Here is a 22,095-nt window from a genome sequence, read left to right as displayed (position 1 = left end):
CAGTGTGTGTGTCGCACCAGCGCACATGTAATCATTATCAGTGAAGGGGTGCACATTCCTGTACAGTAATTACAGAGCGGAGGCATTGTGTGCTTTGATTCCACTAGACCCTCACTGTGCTGTGGCCACAGTACTGCTCCCCTGCTGTCCCATCTCTCTCTCTCTCTCCCTCTTTCTGTCTTGCTCGCTCACTCACTGTCTCACTCACATATGCACATACATCCCATGTCCCGCCTCCATTACCATTTTTCCACCCTTTCCCTCGGAAACAGCCTTTTCGAGCAGCATTTCCCCCCCATATGAGCCACACTCTTTAGTCTTCTCTCAGTAATATTGTCTGAGAACATAGCGTTTGTATCTGCCAGAGGAGAGTTGAATACAGTCTATCAGAGAAATGGAAAAGGAAAGCTAATGAACAAAAGAGAAGGTAGCAGAAGAAATATAGCAGCCGAGGCATCCTATCCCTTGAAGCCTTCCTTATCAATGCATTTTTAAACTAACATCCAATTATGTTGGGTAGCTCCTTTGCTATCTGTTGATCTGCCTTATATTTAACAGTTAAAGTTGAAGGAGGTGACATCAACACCCAAGAACATCATGTTACAGATGTTTAAATAGTAAAAAAATGTCCTAGAGAGCTGAAATGACCCATTTTAAAGGGATAATAAGTTATTGATGAAATCTCATTTCTTTTCAGCACCTCCGGGATGCTTGTTGGCATCTGCAACATCCTCTGCGTTTATTTCCCCGTGCGGTGATCTCAGTGGCTTGGCCTCTGGAGGCAGGGGGCGAGACCAGACAGTGCAGCGTAGTAATACTGACTCTCGGGTTTCTCCGTGGAAGCACGCAAGGCAGTTGTCTTCCGTCTGGAGGGCTGTGTGTTATGTCTAGAGGTTACATGCTGTCAGGGGAGTCTCCAAAATCTTGCAGCATTTCCTCACATCAAAGTGGCCGTTACTGTCACTGGGCCAGGCTAGGCTGTTGAGACAAGGGAAAATGTCCACAACACTAAATTTATTCTCCCAAATGCTATTTTCCTCGTCTTTGTCAAGCAAACAATCACATGAGAAACATACAGTGTATAATGCACTAATTATCCATTGGATAATTAACATATATATGTATAGAAAGTTTGTGTTATCTCTCGTTTATGTAATGGTTTGTGCACCATGTGACCTGCTGATCAGTATGATGTCACTATTGGTCTGTATATATATCCTGTTTCTGGTGTTTGCTTGCCTGACGAAGACCCGTTGCATTAAAATGGTACTTTGGAGCATAAATTTAGTGTGCGGACATGTTTTCTTTTCTCTTTGCAAAATTATTTTGTCCTGCACCTATACCCAGCTTGAGCCGTATGTGCACACAGGCATGCCTTTTTCACATCTTCCTCTCTGAATCAAGTTGGTCATGAAATTGTTTCAAAATGCGAGTAAGGATCTGGATTATGTTACAAATCTAAGTCTTTTTTTGTGTGATGATTTTTAAATTGCCATGCTGACCATGTAGTTTTGGTATTTCCAAGGTGTAGCAAATGTCGCTTAGAATCGTATGGATGGCGGCATGACCTGATAAAACAAACCATGATTCAGCTGTTTACCATTATCTGTGTCTTTTTTTTTTTTTCAAAGGATAGTAAGTATCACAAAGTATTAAACTGAATTGAAATATTTACAGAATTGTAGCACATCTTGAATCGGGACCCAAATATTGTGAATCAAATTGTATCGGGATGTCCCTGCCTATTCTCATTGCTAATTGAAAGGTTACTGAAGGGGACCCAGTATATCCTCAGAAATATGAGTTGTTTTATGTTGCTTTTAATGCTAAAAAACGTTAACAAGATTAACATAATATCAGTTGGTGTAGCACTTAGAGTTAAGAGCCTCCCGTTCTAACTAACGTCCAAGAAGTCCCGTTCCTCATACCATGCTCCACCTTGACTTACTGCAAATGTCAGTAAAAAATAGATTACCTCATTTTTCCGTCTATCTGCCCCAGTTCAGCATTAGCCACTGTGCCATTCTGACTGTGCTACGGTCCACACTAGTCAGCGAGTATTTGGCTATGCACAAACATCTCATGTAGCCCCAGCTCTCCTCGTGCTGTTTTACGCAGCTCTTCCTGCTCTGCCGTGGTAACCAAGCCTGATCTCAGGTCAGAGAGGTCACAGTATATGAGGAGACATCTGGGCTGGCAAACTGGTTCCAACATCGCCATAGGGGACCAGAGGAGTCAGTTTTATCTGTGTGAGAAAGAATCCGGACTGGCGGAGGTATGTTGTAGCCCTTTAACAGCCATGTAACTGCTCTAACCTCTCATCCCTTATCTGCACCACAGCCGGTTCCATAATCTGGACCGGCTTTTGTTCAGTAGGGCGGTGGTAATGGTGAAACCCAACTTGGCCTGGTCCAGATCAAATCCTGGCCGCCTGCCATGTCACAACGCGCCAAAGCTTTTTCACTTCTCTCTCTTCCAGTCTTGCCCCTTCTTCCGCTTGTCTTTTATTTCTGTATTTCTCTGCATTTTTACACTAGATTCCCTTCCTTGTTTACCCTTTCATGCACACTGTGGAGTGCAAAGTATAGAGTTCACATACAACAGGGAACATGACATTTTGATGATATTAGCATCAGAATGTCAAATTCCTTGTGTTAGGTTTTTATTCACCATGGATGCAAACGCTCTGCCATGCTCTGACTGCTTTTACACAGAGAAATCCAGTCAGCGCTATTTTCAGCACTGAGCTGTTAAAACAAGCAGCCACTGGATGCAAGAAGACGCATTTTGAAGAGCGACTGGCCGGCTGAAGTCTCTATTGGATTGGTTGGCCGCGTTTACTATGTTGGATCTTTTAAGTCTGAAAGTGCTCTTAACCTCATGTACCAATGCAATGGACTTTTACCATCTTTATGATCGCGCTCATTAAAATTAACTGTCTGGCTATAAAAAATTGATTTCCCTTTAATGCTGCCTTCTGGATTGTCTTATGTGCTTCAGATCTAATATAAGGATAGCTCAACTTTCATCCCCTCCCTCTGGTCATTCAGTGTTTCTCTTTCCTTCGTCATTCATTTTGCCTCTCCCCTTTTTTGTCAGAGCACTTGGCGTTCTAAGCAGGAAGGCATGAGTACATCAAGGCTTGCACTCTGTAGCAACCAGTCCAAACAAACGCCAACAAACACGAATCGCAAATTTTATAATCACAGAAGGTTACATCATTTGAAATATTGCAGCATAATAGATAGCAAAAGGTAACTATTCCGTAGATTAGCTCACCTCTTCGTGGTAGGTACCTATAAAAGGGTTATGATTTTAGTACTTTACTATTTGAGAATCTAAATCTTAAAAGTGAGCAACTCATCAGATTTGCGGCGTTCTCCCCCTTGTACAGGAGTGTCACCGAGGGAATACCCCCTCATTTAACAAGGTAAATTTTAAAAGACCCTCTTTAAAGCACGGCTTGCCCCTTTAAAAGTAGGCCCATCAAGCCTCTGCCTTTTGATCAACCCAATAACTCTGCAACCCCTCCCCATAGGCATTTTTTTAAACACCGTCATTATTGAGCCTCACCTCAACAGCTCGTCCTCCGTGAGGTGACAGCCCGTCTTGTTGGTCCCAGTCCATGCCCATTACCACTGGGGTCTGGGAGCGGACACGGCCTTGTGCCTCCGCTTGGCCCTCAAACACTGCACTCCTGTCCATAAAAATACAAAGAATGGGGCTCTGGCCTGCGACTCCACCCTCATTTACCTTTTTGCCTCCTTTGTGGACGCCTTGAATTTGTGCTTTTATAGGGAGTGGAGGTCAGGTAGAGGAGGACTTCAGAATTATTCATCCCAGAGTGCTTGTCTGGCTCACAGAAGCACCAACCTGCCCTCGCCTTCACCCTCACCTGGGCAGCTCTGGGCCTGTAAAGCAGGGATGGGGGAAGAGCGGGGTGTAGGTGTGGGTGGAGGAGGGGGATTCTTGATGAACTCACAAATCTCATCGCCTCAGAGTATATCTCCGGTAGCTGGGGCCAATGAGTGAAGGAGATGCTCAGAGCAGTGTGTTTTAAAGAAGCCCCGGGGCTTTCCTTGGTTCTTCTGTCTGCTGAGTTTACAGTCACGAATGGCTGACTCCAAGGCCAAGTCAATCTGCCAAAGTCACGGGGTCTACCTTGTGCGCTTTATCTTTATCTTTACACTCACTAAGGCCTTGTTACCTCAGTGTTCCTTGTCTGTACAAGTCATTTAAAACAAGACAGACTGACTGAAGCTTGTCAGCACACTTCATTGTGATGAGTACATGTTATTTTCCACTATTGCTTTGCTGTGAAAGGCAACATTAGCTGTTTTCTAGCCAGGGGCCTGAAGGTTCCCCTGCTGCCAGAAGTTCTTCTGGTCCTCCCCATTATCTCCCACTCCCTGGGCCTTGCTGTTTGGTCCCTGGCTTTTATGGCAGGGTAGGAGAGGGCCATGAGGAAATGAAGTGACCCCAGGGTCACGAGTGGAGTCAGGGGGCTGGAACTGGACCACAGTCCTGCCAACCCCACCTCTCTCAGGGCCGGTTTGGGTCGGGGCAGCCAGAGCAAAGGAGAAAGGGGGAGGTTGGGGACAGGACCCCTTCCATCCTTGACCCTGGAGTCATATGCCTTTAATTAAGCCAGATTTGAATTTGTTTACAAGCCCCAGTGGTCTTAAATCTTCCGGGTCTTTGCCCCCCATACCGCCCCCATACTCCTCATCCAACCATCACCCCATCTCCTCATACCTCTGTCCTCGAGTTCTTCTTTCCTTCTTCTCTTTAATACAGTGTCAGACGTCCATTTATTATGCTGCTTTAACTGGTTTTCAGGCACGGGTTACAAGCTGTTTGGGAATCCACCAAATAGGATTTGAGGGACACCCCTCTAAGATGTTAATCTGTTAGCGATATGAAAGGCTGCTCACCCCACTCACTCCCCCTCCACTGCAACCCGGGGGCTCTTTATGGCCCCATCAGGCACCCGTGTGGACGACTTACTGCTGACCTCGTGACCTCGCAGTTGAAGCCATATGAGGAGGGAATCTTTCTCCTGTCCCTTTCCCTCCTACACACTTCACCTCTGTCTCTGCCTGTCTCTCCACGCAAAATCCCTTGTGTCCCTTTACATCGGTCGGAAAATGATTTGAATTCTTCACAGCTTTATCATCCAGTGTTAAATGTGAAACGGATTCACGTAGTGCTTTCATTTGTCTTGTTTCATTAATCTCCTAATTAAATGATTGAGTGAGACGTGCAGGCTTGTAGTTTGGCATGTTGATTTTCCGAGGTTCAGGATATATGCTCCAAGCCACATGGCATTATATAATGAGATCGTTTCTTATCTTCTCAGCGTATCAGTACCTCAAACGCTCTGTTTCTCCAGCCGGCCCCATGCATTCATACCCCCAACAGGTCTCTCATGTAAAAAATTTACACACCGCTCAGAAGCCTTTATTAGAGAGGTACCAGCGTGTTTGCGATACAACAAAAAGACCGTTGACTGGCTCCATCATATTAAAAATTTACACGTAACTGAAGAGCTGTTACAATGGGCTTACTAGCGTGTTAGTAGCAGAAAAGCTTGCTGCAAAAGGCTTGGTCCTGGGGAGCAGCATGGCTAATTGGACCGGTTAGGTTAAATAAATGTTTGAGTTCTCCCCTGCGCTGGGGGACGGGGTGGTAGGAGCCTCTCGTCCTCGCTGGGGGAAAAAAGAGGGGATGAAAGGGAGAGGGGAGGAAAATACCAGGAGACCTGAGCTCATTATGATAAGTCAGTTAAAGTTATCTTACAATGCATTACACACAAGGGTGTCAGAATGCGCTTAGGACAATAAAGACAATGAGCAAAGAGGTTCAAGTATTAATAATAACAATAATATATATGCTATATCTTATTAATAAAGATAGAGGCTTTAATGATGAATGTCTCATTTCAGGTTCCAGATCCAGAGGGGAAGCAGTGACCCCAACAGCTACAAGAGCCTGGGTGATTGTTTCCGGACCATCTTTCGCAATGAGGGGTAGGATATCTATGGCATTTTTTCCCCAGCTGGAGACAAATAAGTGAAAAAAAAAACAGCCAAACATTGCTGTTCATACTTTGACAACAGCAAGTATTTCAAGAAGAAATACCGACTTGAACTTCTGCTCTGAGCTTGGCACACAGTCAGCGCTGATAGGATTTTCATACCTTTACAAATCAACAGGTTGGTTTTCACATCTTGACCAGCAACTTCAGCCAGAACCTTTTCCTGTACCGGCACTTTATGAAGAGTAATTCTGGCTATGTTGTACTATCCTATAAATGAATCAGTGTTAAATATTTTTACATCATTACATCAGGAGAAATAACCTGATTACACAAATTATGTATACAGACATTTTCAATTGAAGAAATAGTCCAAAATCATATGAACTGAGCTAATAAGAAATAATAAAGTATTTACAAATGTTTGACTTTGATATATCCTGCAGCAGACCACTAAACCAGACCTACAACTATTAATGCTTAAAATATAAACAGTTCACTTTTAAAGTAGCAAGAGTAAAAGAGTCATCCCTCCATGTTCCCTCCTCCTCTGCCTGGTCTGTGACAGGCCGTTGAGACAGTGCAGACCTAGGAGAAAGTGGTTGCCAACTCAGTCTGTTTACGGCGAGCCGACAGCTTTATAGCGGATATAAAATTGATCTGCTGCGAGGTGTGAGCGAGCGCAGTGCGAGAGGCTGGTTAGTGACAGTTGGAGGTCCTCCGCTGGCAGCAGTTCAACTGACACAGCTATCCTGCTACTGTTCCTGTACTCTTCTTCACCCCCACCCACATACACACATACACACATACACACACACACATACACTTGCAGTGTGAACATACGGGCTTTGTGCCTGCATGTATTTTTTGGGTGTGTCCGTTGAGACGAGGTTCAGATGAACTTCCAGAGCACTCAGATTGCGTCACTGAAACAACATAATGATTGCCAAATTATTTGCCATCCATAGCAGCTACTATGAGAGCTATTTTCATGCACTCCTGCAACAAAGCTGTCAGAGAGTCCCCACAGACAGAAGATCCACTTTCATGTGGACCAATTATCACTAACAGTATATTTTTGCTGAGGCTGTAATCACTCCCCAGTAGCAAGTTGTGGAATACCTCCAGGCCAAACCACTTAGTTATAATTTATACAAATAGTTTTAGGCCCCACTGTTGTAGAATTATTATTAAAAATAAACTTCTCCTGTCAGTGCAGGACCCAGCTAATACTAGGCCCCACTCTCCTTCTCAGGCGATGAGGGAGGAAATCTGAGCCCTCAGCTCAAGCACAGTGATTAGACTGAAGAAAGACACGGAAATATGCACACACGGGACCCCATCTCTTAGAGACTCTGAGTCAGGGTTTAGTGTGGACACCAGAACCAGGCCTAGAGACACTATATAGCCAGACAAATGAAATATAATTGTAGCTGATAAATGAATATAGATATTGAGGTGTATTACTCCTTAAAACCTTTCAACATATTTGTGAATTAATTTTGAAATTTTAAATCGTGTATTTGAATGAAATTGGAAAATGTGCTGTCTCTTTAAATGTTAAAATGTTATGCGTAAAAAGTTATGTGTAGGTGTGTGACGTGTGAACAGTGCTCAGTAAGGCTGTGCTGTGTGTTGCCTCACAGGCAGCATTCCCTTCTTCTCTTGCATGAGGGTGCAGCGGTGTGAGCATGTGTTAAATGTTTCCGTCTGGAGGCAAACAAAAAGACTCTATTCTCATGCATTCTTTACCGGTGTTATCCACAGCCTGGGTCAGGACCCAAAACATGGCCACAGGAATATTAAAAGAGTCCTGGCATTACTGCACAGAGAGTTGGCGGGTATAGGACAAGAAGCACTGTAGAGCCTGGCATTACATTGCAGGATAGGGGTTTAACTCCTGCTGGGACCACCCATGCAAAAAATATATGCATCCCTCCCACAAACATGTCCAAAAAATGGCCAAAACAGGTATGATTTTGCTATGAATGTTTAATTTTTTAGAGGCTACCATGCTATGTTATTCTCATCAAGGGCTCAGTGCTGGCGATGGGAGATGGATAGATAAATAGATGGTTGTATCATGCAAATTACAAGCCGGAGTTTTGCAAGATGAGCCTGCACAAATGAATGCTGTTTGTGTGCGGAGAGAAATTCTCCGAGGATTCCAGCGAAGTGTTAAGTGTAATCCAATGCTTCACCACACATAAGCTCAGAGTCACACTGAGGTGAGGAGAGGCTATTCAGGGGCATCACAGCTTTCTGTTTTGCTCTATGAAGGCATTGTGCACCTAAGTTATTAAATGTCTGTGGTGGAAGAGGCCCGTTTAATCAGAAGACGCCCACTCTTCCCCTTCTTCTTGTTGGAAATATTTTTTTCCCTCCCCAGTGTCATATTAACAATGTCATATTGTTCATGCACTACTACAGGTATGGTTATTTTAGGTGAGGACCCTGAAGCAGAGGGAATTTTTTTAAGATTATAAATGCCATGTTATAGTCCTGTCAATATCATCAAAAAAAACCAAAAACAAACAAACAAACAAAAAAAAAAAACACACCCAACAAATGTGTGTAAAATGATGATGTTTCTCATATGTTTTACATAGGCTGATCTCAAGAAACACCAAATGTGTGCAGGACATTGAAAACATATCATTGTGTTAATTTCATGTACACCCACTTGTCTCCATTAAATTAGGAAAAGTCATTAAATATGAAGCAAAAAAAGATGTTAATCATGTATTTACAGATGTTAAACATTGAATGGGGTCAAATTGACCCCAAAGATAACAGAAGATAATAGTAAGTCTTCACTCAATTCACTTTTGATAGATGGGCTTGAATTGATAATCTGGTTTACCTGATGATCTGTGTGTTGCACCAGAATAAGTTTAGCTCGTCGTTGTAAAGAGCAGAATAGAGAAACATGAAACCCAGCCCCACTGGTCACTCTGCTGTTTTTTTGCCTGTGTGACAATGTCAAGGTTACAGCAGACACTGAGAAAAGGAAAATATTTGCAGATGAAGCATGCTGGTTGTTTACAGGTTGGTGAAGAGTTCCCTGTGGCGACTCCTATTTCTCATGGACTTCCTCATAATAGTGGCGTGAAAATTAACACGAGTCAACAACACAATCTGCCGTGAGCACTGATTGCGATCAAAAGTGATTTTGCTCAAAGTCAAATGGACCGTAACCTTACATATTTACACGACATCAAGTTATAGTTTGTGGTTATTTATCATCCGATTTAGCTAATTGATTATTTGTTCTTGCTTATGCCAGTGATGAGCTGCTGTTCAGATGGATGGGGGTTATTATAAATGGAAAGCTTTATGAAAATGAAGGGCAAATCATACACACTCACACACACACAAACACACACCTACACAGCCAGCTGGTCTTCACTGTCCGGAGGACATTTGTTTAGGAAAGCCAAAAGGGGACTTAGTGTGTATTTTACATTGGAAATCAAATCAGGATTCAAATGATGGCTTGTGCCAGGAGGCCATTTTTGGTCTGTAACAAATTTCACTCCTTCTTTGTCAGCTGGTGGCTCCCCGGCCTGACCACACCCGGGAAATCTGTGGCCACAATTTGCATGTACAAAGAGAGCCGAGGGCAGGGGCTTCCGTCTGACTGAAATAACTTGTGTGTACAAGCTATACAAGGGATTCATTTCGGCTTCCATAAGGGATTTGCCTGAGACATTATTTCCTGCCCCAGCGTTATTGTGGCACTACTACTCCCAGCCAGTGCCGCTCATGTAACTTCAGGTGTTGATGAAATAGGTTGATTCTGTCACCCGATGACAAGTGTTTTGATAATTAGCTGTGGGTCATTGCAGTTTTGAGAAGGCAGCCTTGGCACCGCTATGGATACTGGGCAAATTTAATGGCCTGTCCTTCTCCGGGCGTTCAGCAGATATGTAGCTCCTGCAACAAAAATATTTACACTTGGACGCAATCAGCCGAGAACATCTCTGTTGACATGTAGGACATGTTGCCACAATAGAGGTGGTGCCACTGTTCACAGGCTGGAGTCGGTCACGCCACACTGTCTTGCCTGTCCACAGACCTGTGTTCAATATCAATACACAGTCCCTGATACACACTCCTGCTCACTCTCTGTCTCTATTCGCAGTTCTTACTTTGTGTTCACGCTGCCAACGTGGTCGATTGGTTGCTCTGTCCCGACCACACAGTACAAGCAAGCTACAAATTGGGCCTTAATCATGAAAAGTAAAGACAAAACCGCCAACAATGGATGCAGCCAATCCCCAAGCATCATTTTTGACACATACATTCCTACAGTAAACTGTAAAGAATCGGGAAGCTTTGAATAGCTATCATCAGCTATGCCCTGTTCATGAAGCGAAATCACATTGATCTAAAAATAAGGAGGCTGTTGATGAGCAGTGACAGCTGATGACCCAATTTTTCTTGGCCAACACGTTTGTTGACCGTCACTCATCGGCCGAGTGTCTCTGGTTGCTCAGCTCTGTCAGAGACGAGTGGACTTGAGGTGACATCTGGATTATGTTTCTCACACGGTTTGACTGGGCTTGTATGGCATTGCTCAAAGTCTTTCATTTCATCTAAACTGAAATCACAAGAAATATCTATCAGGAGGCAAAATATGCGTTTTTGTACCTCTGCTTCATCTTAAGCGCTAAAAATAAATCTTGTCAACAAAGCCATATGTAGTGCAATTTATTCCTAATTGCAATAGTCATCAAAAATATTGTACAGTATATTACATCATGCAGCCCTGTTGCATTCCGGTAGGTTGAAGTGGTTCATAAGTTATTAAAAGAAACAAGGTGGAGTTCACTCTTTAATTCATCACTAGAGCAACTTGGAACATGTGCATCAGCTGCTACTTTAAATGCAAGAGGAAAGTGCCAGGAAGATATTTATTGTTGTACTTATTTAAAGATTTAGACCTGTTCTACCTGTTTTGGTCTGAGGCAGTCCCTTTAAAACAACATTTAGGAACGAGAGCAAAGGGAAAAGCAGAGGTGTCGTGGGGCGATGGTGCCAGTGACGGTTTGTTATCCACACAAGTCATGACTACATCTCTGATGCTTGAAGTGCTCCATGTTCCAGAGGGCGAAATACTAACTGAAAAGATTTTTTAGAGCTTAGTGTTGCCTTCACTTGCTCCAGGTGGGTTGGGTTGAAAAAAAGGAAAGTGCAACGGGTGCCACCAACTGTCACAGGAAAGTCAACCGAGTTCACCTCTCTGTGACTGGCATACCTGACATTATCTGGACTGCCCCCGTGCTCTAAACCATGCAAGTTAAAACAAATGCTAAAGTGCTATTTGACCCATTCTGTGTTTTCACAAAATTGAAAGGTGGGGAAAATGCACATGCTTGCACTTCTGAAATGTATATACAACACATTTTGTGCTCCCGTTGCAAAATAGACAAGATGCTACTATTTTCTCCCATGTTGGAAAAAATGACGTCCGAGTCTGTCATCAAAGACTTGATCATAATCACTGGTTAGGTGTTTTGGAGGAGACCCTCGCTGTATTTGTAATCCCTGTTAGTGGACACTTTTGTAAATAGGTGAAATCATAAATGCTCTAAAAATTATACAGGATGGGTTGCTTTGTTTCATCTATAACCATTACTCAGTGTGTTATTTTAAAAAATCCTGTTTCCAGGTGCTCTAGGTCATAGCTTGTAATTAGATGACTGAACTGTGGAAAATAATAAATGGAATGAAATTATACGGCGTTGTTGTTCATTGTTTCAAAAACGAACCAGAAGTTAGTCTCGAAGCACTCAGTATAACAAATCCTGAATTGGATTCTTGAAGGATTTTCCCTTTAAGATTCCTAAGGAACATGTTAATCAGGCTCTGTGGTTTTGTAATAAATGGTAGTGCTAGTGTATCCACGTCACAGCAGCGCACTTTCTGTTGCCATTTTGTGAGCTTGGCATTGTAAGGTCTGCATTCATTTTCACATTCCATATTCTGCAGTATGGCAGGCTGGTGGTTTGGCAGTTTCATCCAGCTGAAAAGTCATAGGTTCCATCCTTGCAATAACCATATGGTCTTGAGCACACTGCAAAAAAACTCCATTTTAACAAGCCATTGAGTCGCATATTCAGTGTTAAAATCTTCCTTTTCTTCAAACGAGTGAAACAAAGCTGCCGGTGGGATGACGTAATTCCACTTGTTTCCAGTACTAATCAACTTGTTTCCAGAACTTTCTTGAATCAAGTTTCATTTTCTTGATACCAGTGGGCTGATCTGCCTTATCCTGCCTTGTTTCAGCGCTTTTTTCCCCAGAAAAATTCCTGAAGCAATTGCAACTGCATTGGAAACAAGAGGGATTATCTCATCCCACTGGCAGATTTTTGTTGAGGAAAAGCAAACTTTTTAACACTGACTATGAGACAAAATGATTGGCTAAGATGAGGATTTTTTTTGCAGTGAACACTGAGCCACTGTGTATAAGAGCATCAACTCAAGGACTACACCTTTTAGATCAACATTTCCAATGAAACCTTATTGTAACTCATATATGGATAGCGGTGGCAGTCATCATATTACCAAGTGTAACAGGATTTTTTTTTCTCTCTCTGCAGCATCTTTGGCTTCTACAAGGGAATCCTTCCTCCAATTCTTGCAGAGACGCCAAAGCGAGCAGTGAAGGTAATGTAAAGGATATACCATAGACGGTATTGGTTGTGCATGCTAGTCCACACAAGCACTTGAGCTGTTTGTGCTGTGACGCAACCCTCAGACTCTGGTTTCACCGTCACGGCTGGAGTCCTGCACTACCCTGAGAAAGCATACCAACTGCACTTAACATGGAGCACACATGTTGATCAAACACGTGACGGTCACCGCCATGTTTGCCTTTTCTGGTACTCCTATTTGCTCCGCCAACCTATCAAATATTGACCTACAATCATTAACGGTGAACTTTCCCCCTGAGGCCCATCTTTTGATACGAGCTGTATCTCTAAGTAGGTAAGCTTCAGTGCATCTCTCTCTCCCTCGCCCTGCAAGCGTGTAATGGGGCGATGGGTGGGGGTGGGGGGTTGGTGGTGGCGGTGGCTGGCATGGAGCTGCTCTGGTAATGAGATGCTGGAGACAAGGATGTGTGAACTTTAAACATAAGCACTCACACTGAGAAGATGGGGTAATCGCTCACACAGCGAACAAAGCTGGCTGATGGTGAGAAATGTCTGGAGCGAAGAATTTAAGCAAATTAAAGCTCAGATTAAAATGCCTATGCAGGCTTTTTGCCCTTAGCTCAGATAAACAAATCAGTGGCTCTGTCTCCATTTGATAGTGCGTATTAGACTCGCTCCTTTCCATTGAGACTGCGGTGTAAGATTCAAGCACTGCATAATTTTTCATGGTCGACATGGACCTCAGCCCAAGTTCCCCTTAGCACCCGAGTCGTTTAAAAGGTAGTTGTTTTCGAAAGTGTGTGTTCCTTTATGTGCATGTCCTTTATGTGAACAGCATGCATGAATGTGTTTGTGTGAAGAGACACTGGCTTTTGACAGCTCATTCATCCCAATCTTTCCTCTGCAGTTTTTCACCTTTGAGCAATACAAGAAGCTGCTGAATCGCACCCCGTTGTCTCCTGGTGTGGTGAGTCTTAAACACAGAAACACCTGAATACACTCACATCTGATACTCGTACAGACGCACGTGCACACACACACACACACACACACATACATACACATTCACATAGGATAGTCTGCAGCAACCAGGAAGAAAGTTGCAGGCAGGCAGTTCCAAAAATGAACTGTTTAGTTCACCTGCCAAGACTTGGTAAACAAAGAAACCTGCCAAGAATAATTTTTAGCAGCCAATTTAATTAATATATTATTTCATGTCACCCTACTTGTTTTCAGTAGTTTTTCATGTACAGAATCAAGTAACATGAGTAATTTTTTTTCTCTTTTTAGCTGCTTCACACCTGCTTTGGAGTAACAAAGCACTACTAACATGAGACCAGGCAACAAAACTATACAAGGAAAAGATTGCAGAAGTTTATGCACTACCATTTTGTGTAAAGCCACTGTAGTACACAACCAAATCAGGAGCCTTGTTAATAGGGAGCAATTGTTTTTCTTAAATTTGATTCACTCATAGTCAGAGTTTGCCAACAGGGACAAAGTTTGAGAACAGGTAAAGACCAAAGATTGTATATAAAGCATTTAATTGCTGTCTTCTCAAAACATTAGAAGGTAGTGTAGTGGATTATCTTTACTGGTTTATCCAACAAATTTTATTGTCATTTGCGGCTTTGGTGGGTGTTAATTTTCTGACCGTGGCCGCTCCTCCTGTCATAGATCTCCTGTAGCGATACAGGTAGGTGCAGTTTCGCTTGAAATCAGAGCTGTATGCAAGATTCCTGTTCATGAGGTGTGGTCACCGCACACCACCTATTCAGGTGGCAGCCAACTGTCAGGCATGATGGACGACTTACCTGTAACTCAGCTTTTACTCAGCGCGTTGGGGCTGCCCCGGCACGGCATATATCCTCGGCTTGTTTGCACAGCCATTGGAGGAGAAATGTTTACCTGTCCCATCCATCATGCTCTCTTCCCCCTCCTCCTCCTCCTCGTCCTTCTCTTCTTCCTCCTCTTCCTCTTCCTCAAGTGCCTCTAACCCCATTTTCTCAAGAGGCCCCCAGGTATCAAGTACTGTAATCACGTAGGATCATTAGTGCTGGTGAATTACAGATTGGGTCTGAATGGCGCGGGGCTGCCCCCCTCGCCTATTCAGCATGGCACAGCTGAATACCTTCACTCTGATTAATGAGGACACACACAGTAATAATACAAATAAGGAATTAAAACGTGGCTGGCTGGCTGTGTAAACAGCGCGAGGCATGTCTGAGAGGATGGGTCCCGGGGCTCTGACAGCAGGATAAAGAGGCAGGAAGAGTAATGAGCTATAGACACGTTCTTGACATGTTCCCATTACACCTCGCTCTGGGCACGCATGCACACACATGTGCACATGCACACACACACACACACACACACACACACAGTCTCATCATTTTCCCCTCATGCAAATACATAAGTACGCTAACTGTGTCAGCTGTGTGCCAGATATATACTTCCATATATGTGTAGTCTACTTGTTCCATTATACTTGTCAAACAATGCTATAATAGTTTAATAGCTTGTTACGATAGCTCTTATTAAAACATAAAGAATTTTCCCCCTTCTTTTATTTTTGTATTGGCCTGTTCTTTTTTGTATTTAATGCACTGCCTCTTTAATGCCGAGTCTTTAAACACTTGATCAGCTTCCTACGTCCCTCACATTCCTGCTGCCTCCTTTCATTCACCTTCCTTTCCCTCTTGTCTCTCTCCTGTCATTTGTCAAACAATAACAATAACAGTCGTGACAGAAACGAGTGGCCATTGTAGAGGTGACAGAGAAACTCGGAGAACAGGTTTCTGAAAATAAAACTGCGATTCAGTAAAAGCCCAGTTAGCTTGATACTAAATACCTTTGTGGCATTTAACTATTAATGTGGTATTCATACCCTTCTTACCCTTTCTCCACTCAGATAATGTCTTCACACTCACTCGTAAATTATGCCGTTGTCCCCCCCCAGGCATTGTCTGTAGCAGGGCTGGGTGCAGGCTTGACCGAGGCTGTCGTCGTCAATCCGTTTGAAGTGGTGAAAGTCAGTCTCCAGGCTAACAGAGATTCCTTCAAAGAGGTCGGGAACAATAAAACACTTCACCAATTTGTAACTTCTCATTAATGCACTCATTTGTTAAGACTCCAAGTGGTGTTTTTGTCATTGCTTGACATGTGTTTTTCTTTGAATTCAAAATCCCCTCCATACAGCAACCCTCCTCATTTGCCCAGGCACGCCGCATCATTAAGACAGACGGCTTTGGACTGAGAGGCCTGAATAAAGGGTTGACGTCAACACTGGGACGCCACGGTGTTTTCAACATGATCTACTTTGGCTTCTACTTCAATGTCAAGGATGCCTTTCCTACCAGCCCGGTAACACGCCAATCACAATCTGTGGTCACACCTACAACAGGTCATGGTTGGGCTTAGGCTATCAAATGCTAGTTATCTCAGTGCCAGACAAGTCACTTCAGCTCTTTGCCAGGCCTGGGTGTTTGTATCCTTTGACTACAACAACTTTTTGCTAACTGCAGGCAATATGATATGCACATGTGTCAGCCACCTAGGCACCGGGGAATAGCGAGTGTTTGACAGTATGATTGGTTAGCCTGAATGCCACGGCAAGAGAGGAAAGAAAATCAGAGAGGAGCTTGTAAGATCAGTCCACTAATGCCTCGTCTGTTTGCTCTCCATAACATCCTCAAAGTTTCAGATTACACATCCGGCAGAGCCTGATGGCCCAAACAAAAGTTAATTTTGTTTAATGGAAACGTTACCATACGCCTGTTCCACATGTACAAACTGGAGCATTAGATTAACTCCAATGGACTAATTGGAAGCAGACAATGGTACTACTTTCAAGAGGAGGTTACAGTGGGAGCCCAGTCGCTGCCATTTTCAACATTTTTCCAGCGAGATATGATACACAAAGCGCTAAATGGTCATTCTACATGAATTATAACGATCTGGTTGGATGACTGAAACAGCTCTGTTCCTACAGTGTGGACATTGCCTTTGAGAACGAGCTTCAGGTATGTGCTTTGATGAATTTGAGGCTGTGCATGCGAGGGTAACTGTGACTATTGTCAAGGCAGGAGAGGATAAATATTGTGGCCTCTGACAGCTCCAGGCCGGGCTGACCATGGCATCACTCCAAAACCCTTTTGTCAGCAACATGAGCAATGAGCTTGCAACTCAAACGTGTCTCTAGTCAAATTGAGCAAACCATGCCCAAGCTTCTCTCGTATTACCATTTGAATATTACAGAGGGAGCAGATAGCACACTGCCATCATTCAGAAGTGAATGTGTGAGGAGGTGTTTGCTCAAGGCTGTTAGGAAGTGGGTTGATGGGTGTACTTAGGCCACGGGTATGTTACCCCCTTCCCCACATCCCACTTGAAAAAAACAGAAGAAGTGGGATTAGCTGTTGACTTACCTCAGCTCTCAGGGTGTCCAGCCGCTTGAGAAAGGCCTGGACCAGAGAGGCTGCTGTCATTTGTAAAAATATCCTGGCCAATTAGCTGTCAGAGCTCTCTGAGTCTGGGCTTCTTTGGTACAGTAATACCCCTGTGCCGAGTCACAGCCCAATTACCCAAATTGTCCCCATATGCCTCCACAGTCTGCCTGCATGAACCCTGTTTATAAATCCTCTCTCTTGGCTCCCCAAAGAACATGTGCTTCTGTTCAGCCAATCAGAAAGCCGCACCGCAGTCAGGAAGCACTAATCTGCCCCCCGCTACCATTAAATGATCAGGGCTTTCATGCCAGCTTTGCAATCATACGCACAAGCCCCCTCATGCTCTCGCTGACTGTCGCTTTCATAGGTATACACCTACCGTCTCGCAATTTTTTATCAACCCCATGTCGTTAAGTTCCCCTCATCGTTCATAACTCTGAAAGTTTTATTTACTGCTGTGTTTTTTATGATTTGATACTATATATGTAGCCAAATGTACCATCTAATGTCCTCTCCAGAGATGTTTCCATTAAAATGATGCATGTGGAATAGCACACATAAATGTGTCGGCATCACAGAAACAGATGTAATAGAAGAATCCCTTTCCACTTTTGCCCCACCTCTCCTTTCCAGGATCCTGGCCTAGAGTTCCTGAGAAAGTTTACCATTGGCCTGGTATCCGGCACCATCTCCTCCTGTGTGAACATTCCCTTCGACGTGGCCAAGAGCCGCATCCAAGGCCCCCAGCCGGTACCAGGAGAGATCAAGTACCGCACCTGCTTCCAGACCATGGCGCTGGTGTACCGGGAAGAAGGGTATGGACCAAAGAGGGGGGGTGTGATGAGGTGATGAATATCGGAGCCTTGGGAAAACATTTAAAAACCTGTCACTAAGTGGCTTGTGTATTCAAGAATTCACAAGCTTCTATTTTGCTAGCAATTTAGCGTTGTCAAATGTACCAGCCGCACCCAGAAGATACAAGGATTTGGCTTTTGTGACATGCAAATTTTCCAACTTTACTCCAGTGGAAGAGCATGCATTACTTGATGCTAAGATGAATAACGGATGATCCAGTGAATGGAAACAAAGTGGTGATGTTACATTTAAGAGTCAGCGCTGGACTACATTCACTTGCACTGCAAAAAATCTCCATCTTGAGTCAGTTAGTGTCATATTCAATTTTAAAAGCTTGTTTTCTTTAAATTAGTGAAATAATCAGCCAGTGGGATGAGACATTTCCACTTCTTTCTAATGCAGTTTCACTTGTTTCTGGAATTTTTGTGGAAACAAGTATAAACATATTGAAAAAAGACAGTAGAAGGCAGATCAGCCCACTCGTATCAAGAAAATGACAAGAAAATTCTGAAAACAAGGCGATGAGGATTTGAAACATTGGCATTATCTCGTCCCACTGCCAGATTTGTTCACTTGGTGTAAGAAAAACACAATTCTAATACTCAGTATGAGGCTAAATGACTTGTCATGTCTACTGGAGATTTTTTTGCAGCGTGTCTATCATCATACATTTCCGCAATAAAGTAAATGTTAGCATATTTTCTAGCCTCTATGGATGACAGATCTACACGGAAGTTTCAAGGAAAGATGTAGTGTTATGTTAGCGTTTGCCTCAGGCTTTCCACTTTCCCCCCATGCAGCCATGCTAGACAAGGGCCAGCGAGATGTTTGTAGTTAGTGGACACAGGAGCCTTGGGGGCTGCTGCAGGAATGGCGCTGAAACGTTGTCTTTGCAGGGGTGCATAGAGGGTGCCCCCTCCGCCACATCCAGTCCCCTGCTCTAACACAACACAGTCCCACCTAATTAGTGGTCCCTATGGGAGACGTCGTTAAGCAGGCCCTAACGAGCCGCGCGGCGCTCCACGGGTCAATCTAATCAGACAGAGGGCCAGGGAGGAAGTGGGTCGAGCCTTATTAACGCCATCAGTGGCGGGGGCAGGGAGCGGGACGGGGAGCACAAGGCGGAGGCGGCCAGCCACTGATCACCTTGAACGCATTAAGGGGCAGGTACACGCCAGCACTGGCCGTTAGACCTTTCTCTGTACCTGACTGGGGTGAGAGACAGGCAGCCAGGCAATCACCTCCAAACTCTGCAGCTTTGCCAGCCTATAGCTACACACACACGCACACACACACACTCTATCACGGACCAAAACATGAATTAAAACCACATACTGCTCTACACCAAAATGGAAATCGATATCTTGTGTTTGCACAGCGATGAAATAACATTTCCTCTCTCCTTCGGGCAGGTACTTGGCTCTGTACAAGGGGTTGGTGCCCAAAATAATGAGGCTTGGACCAGGTAAAATAACACACATTCATTTGTTCTTCATAACTAATACTAAAACAATCCTCATTATGATCAATGTTTGGACCGAAAGTCAATCCAGGCGCTGATGCAGGTATCTGGAGCTGCAGGCTACCTCAAGAGCACTGCTCCCAGTCTCAGATTTATTCATTCTTAACCATTTTACCGCCTGATAACAGCAGAGCCATGCGAGTATGTTCAAGTCAGCATGGCTAACATGACAGGACAGCGAAAATACAAAATACACGTTTACATTCGGTGAGGTACAAGCTTTTAATGGAAAATCACGGCTCACTGTTTGCTCTGCTAGTTGTTCCTGCTTTGCCCAACCTCACTGTGTTTACTTGTGATGCATTCTTGCATTTCTCCCAGAAATCTTTTGACCATATGACACTGAAATTCTGGAACCAAAACAAGGAATATTTTTTTAGGTGGGCTGGCGGCTCCCGTTGGTTGGGTAGCCAACCCTGCTCCTGGTGTGGTGGGCGAAATCTGTTGCATTCCCAGTATCTCTCTCTTCTGTTCTGTTACAGGTGGGGCGGTGATGCTGCTTGTCTACGAGTATGTTTCCGGATGGCTGCAGAGAAACTGGTAGAGGACGAGAAAAGAAACCCAACACAGTGCCTTATGGATCTCAACTCAATTCCAATATTTTTGACTGATCCCACAAAATGTCAGACCAAAGTTTGTTTTTGTTTTGTTTTTTATCTACCTTGTATGCACAATATTACTATGCATAGTAAACACATCTCCTAAAACTGGGACAAACACACCAGATTAGCATTTCAGTGGAACTATCAGGGGGAAAAAATGCATCTCATCCAAGTTTTTTTCTCAGGAACTGCAAAAACGGAGTATTATTTGCTTGACAAATATATATTTTTAATTCAACAATTGTGTTTTTAACAGCTTCTTTGGGCCTTAACTTTTGATACTAAATTCAGGATGACAATTTCCCGTTAAGATAAAACGCCAAAGTGAAGTTGAGGCATGTTTGCATGACAATCACAAAGGGCAAGTGAGGATACAAAATCAGTTTACAGCCGCACAGTTCATGTTACATGCTAAACACTGCACACACTTTGCGTTCAGATGACACTACATGAAGCATCCTGACTGAACTTCCCTTTTCTATGAAACATCAGCCTTATCATAATGTAAACCTGCTCATGTGGCTTTTGAAACCTGCGGCATGCAGACGACATGCTAAACACACACCACAGCAATGCTATGACGCACATGTCTGTATGTACATTGGCACACGGTAAAGGAGGGACATGCACCTACTGTTTGACTGCACACACTCATTCATACACATGTGTGCACAGACATAGACTCACATTCACGATACTGAGCCTTACATTATATAGAAACAAGCCTTACAGCTGCAGTGGTCTGTGATAATTCACATACAGTGTTATTGTTAAAGCCTTTTGTGGAGATCTTTTAAGTACTATCTTTATGCATGAGCTTTTTATGTTCCCCATAGATATTTGAAGTCATTATTAATCTAGAATAGTTTTGACATGTTATGGAGAAGTTAAATCTATTAGTTTTATGGCAAAAAAAATATTAGCTTGACCTTTAAATTTCAAGATAAACCTTTTTTTTTTTGTTTTTTGAAAAAAGATGTTGTTTGCATGTATTGGTAACAAATCAATTAAAAACAAAATGAATTCTGGTTCCTAATTATTTGTTTGTGTGGGTGTACTTGTTCACATGCACTCGTGTGTCCTGTCTGTGTTGCAGTGTGTGTGTGTGTGTGTGTGTGTGTGTGTGTTCTCTGGGAACATTTAAACATGGCGATGTTATAAGCGTATCACTTTCCTTCAGTTTGCCTCTTTTCCCTGCCCCCTGTTCGTTCCCCCATTAGAGCCCGAAGTTGTTTGAGAACTTGTCAGCCGTAGAGGTTGTATTAGCCAACCGAGTGTCAGTCTTCCCTCTCTCTCTCTTTCTCTTTCTCTCTCTGTGGAGGGGAGTCAGTGCCTCTGCATAGCTTAGCTCAAGCTAAAACAACAAGTTCAAGAAAGTAAAATGCAGCCGAGGAATGGAGGTTACCGCACACATTCTCTCCCTGCGCCGATCTGTCTCTTACACAAATACACACACCCTAGCACTCATGCAAACACACACACACACACACACACACACACACACACACACACACACCTGTTGCTCAGCCTTAGGGTAGTGGCTGCTCTAAACCCATCTTAACCTCATCTGGTAGAGAGTAGTAGCTTGTACTGAGCCACGTTGGCATTTGACAGTCATCATTAATGTGGGAGTTGCTCGCTGCCAAAATGGAAAGGCTCCTGGTTTTTTGCCCAGGGGCCCATGGTGATAGACTAACAACTGCGGCTTGCAGACTGATGGAATAGTAAGCGCTTAACCTGTCCTCTTCGTAATGGAGTGCTGAATGCATATGTTTGTTTCAGACTTGACAGCTTGTAACATGTGCAGCATGTATTGGTGGTAGCTAAGCAACAGAGCCACCCTTCACCTGAATTCCCCACACACCGTGCTGATCATAAATCTTCAGTAGCCAGGTCCCCTTTTCCTCATTTTCTTACCCCCATCCCCCATATATTCCTCATTCTCACCTTTAAAATTTCCACTCCGCAGCTC

At 43.7% G+C, this 22,095-nt stretch overlaps 1 protein-coding gene across 1 annotated transcript in view; it reads left to right on the top strand.

Moving 5' to 3' along the window:
* slc25a21 (solute carrier family 25 member 21) overlaps positions 1 to 20,281 on the top strand; it is an 84,991-nt gene extending 64,710 nt beyond the window's left edge. Inside the window, exons 4-11 of the mRNA XM_030045307.1 lie at positions 5,946 to 6,029; positions 12,643 to 12,709; positions 13,604 to 13,663; positions 15,656 to 15,763; positions 15,895 to 16,059; positions 17,778 to 17,959; positions 19,412 to 19,464; positions 20,004 to 20,281. Coding sequence (XP_029901167.1) covers positions 5,946 to 6,029; positions 12,643 to 12,709; positions 13,604 to 13,663; positions 15,656 to 15,763; positions 15,895 to 16,059; positions 17,778 to 17,959; positions 19,412 to 19,464; positions 20,004 to 20,065 — 781 coding nt within the window. The 3' untranslated portion in view covers positions 20,066 to 20,281. The remainder of the gene's footprint in view (positions 1 to 5,945; positions 6,030 to 12,642; positions 12,710 to 13,603; positions 13,664 to 15,655; positions 15,764 to 15,894; positions 16,060 to 17,777; positions 17,960 to 19,411; positions 19,465 to 20,003) is intronic.
* Positions 20,282 to 22,095: the final 1,814 nt, after the last annotated feature.

Source organism: Myripristis murdjan, chromosome 22 (genome assembly GCF_902150065.1).
Source record: "Myripristis murdjan chromosome 22, fMyrMur1.1, whole genome shotgun sequence".
NCBI lineage: Eukaryota > Metazoa > Chordata > Actinopteri > Holocentriformes > Holocentridae > Myripristis > Myripristis murdjan.
Note: the sequence above shows the minus strand (reverse complement) of the source record. Positions and strands in the feature narration are given on the sequence as shown.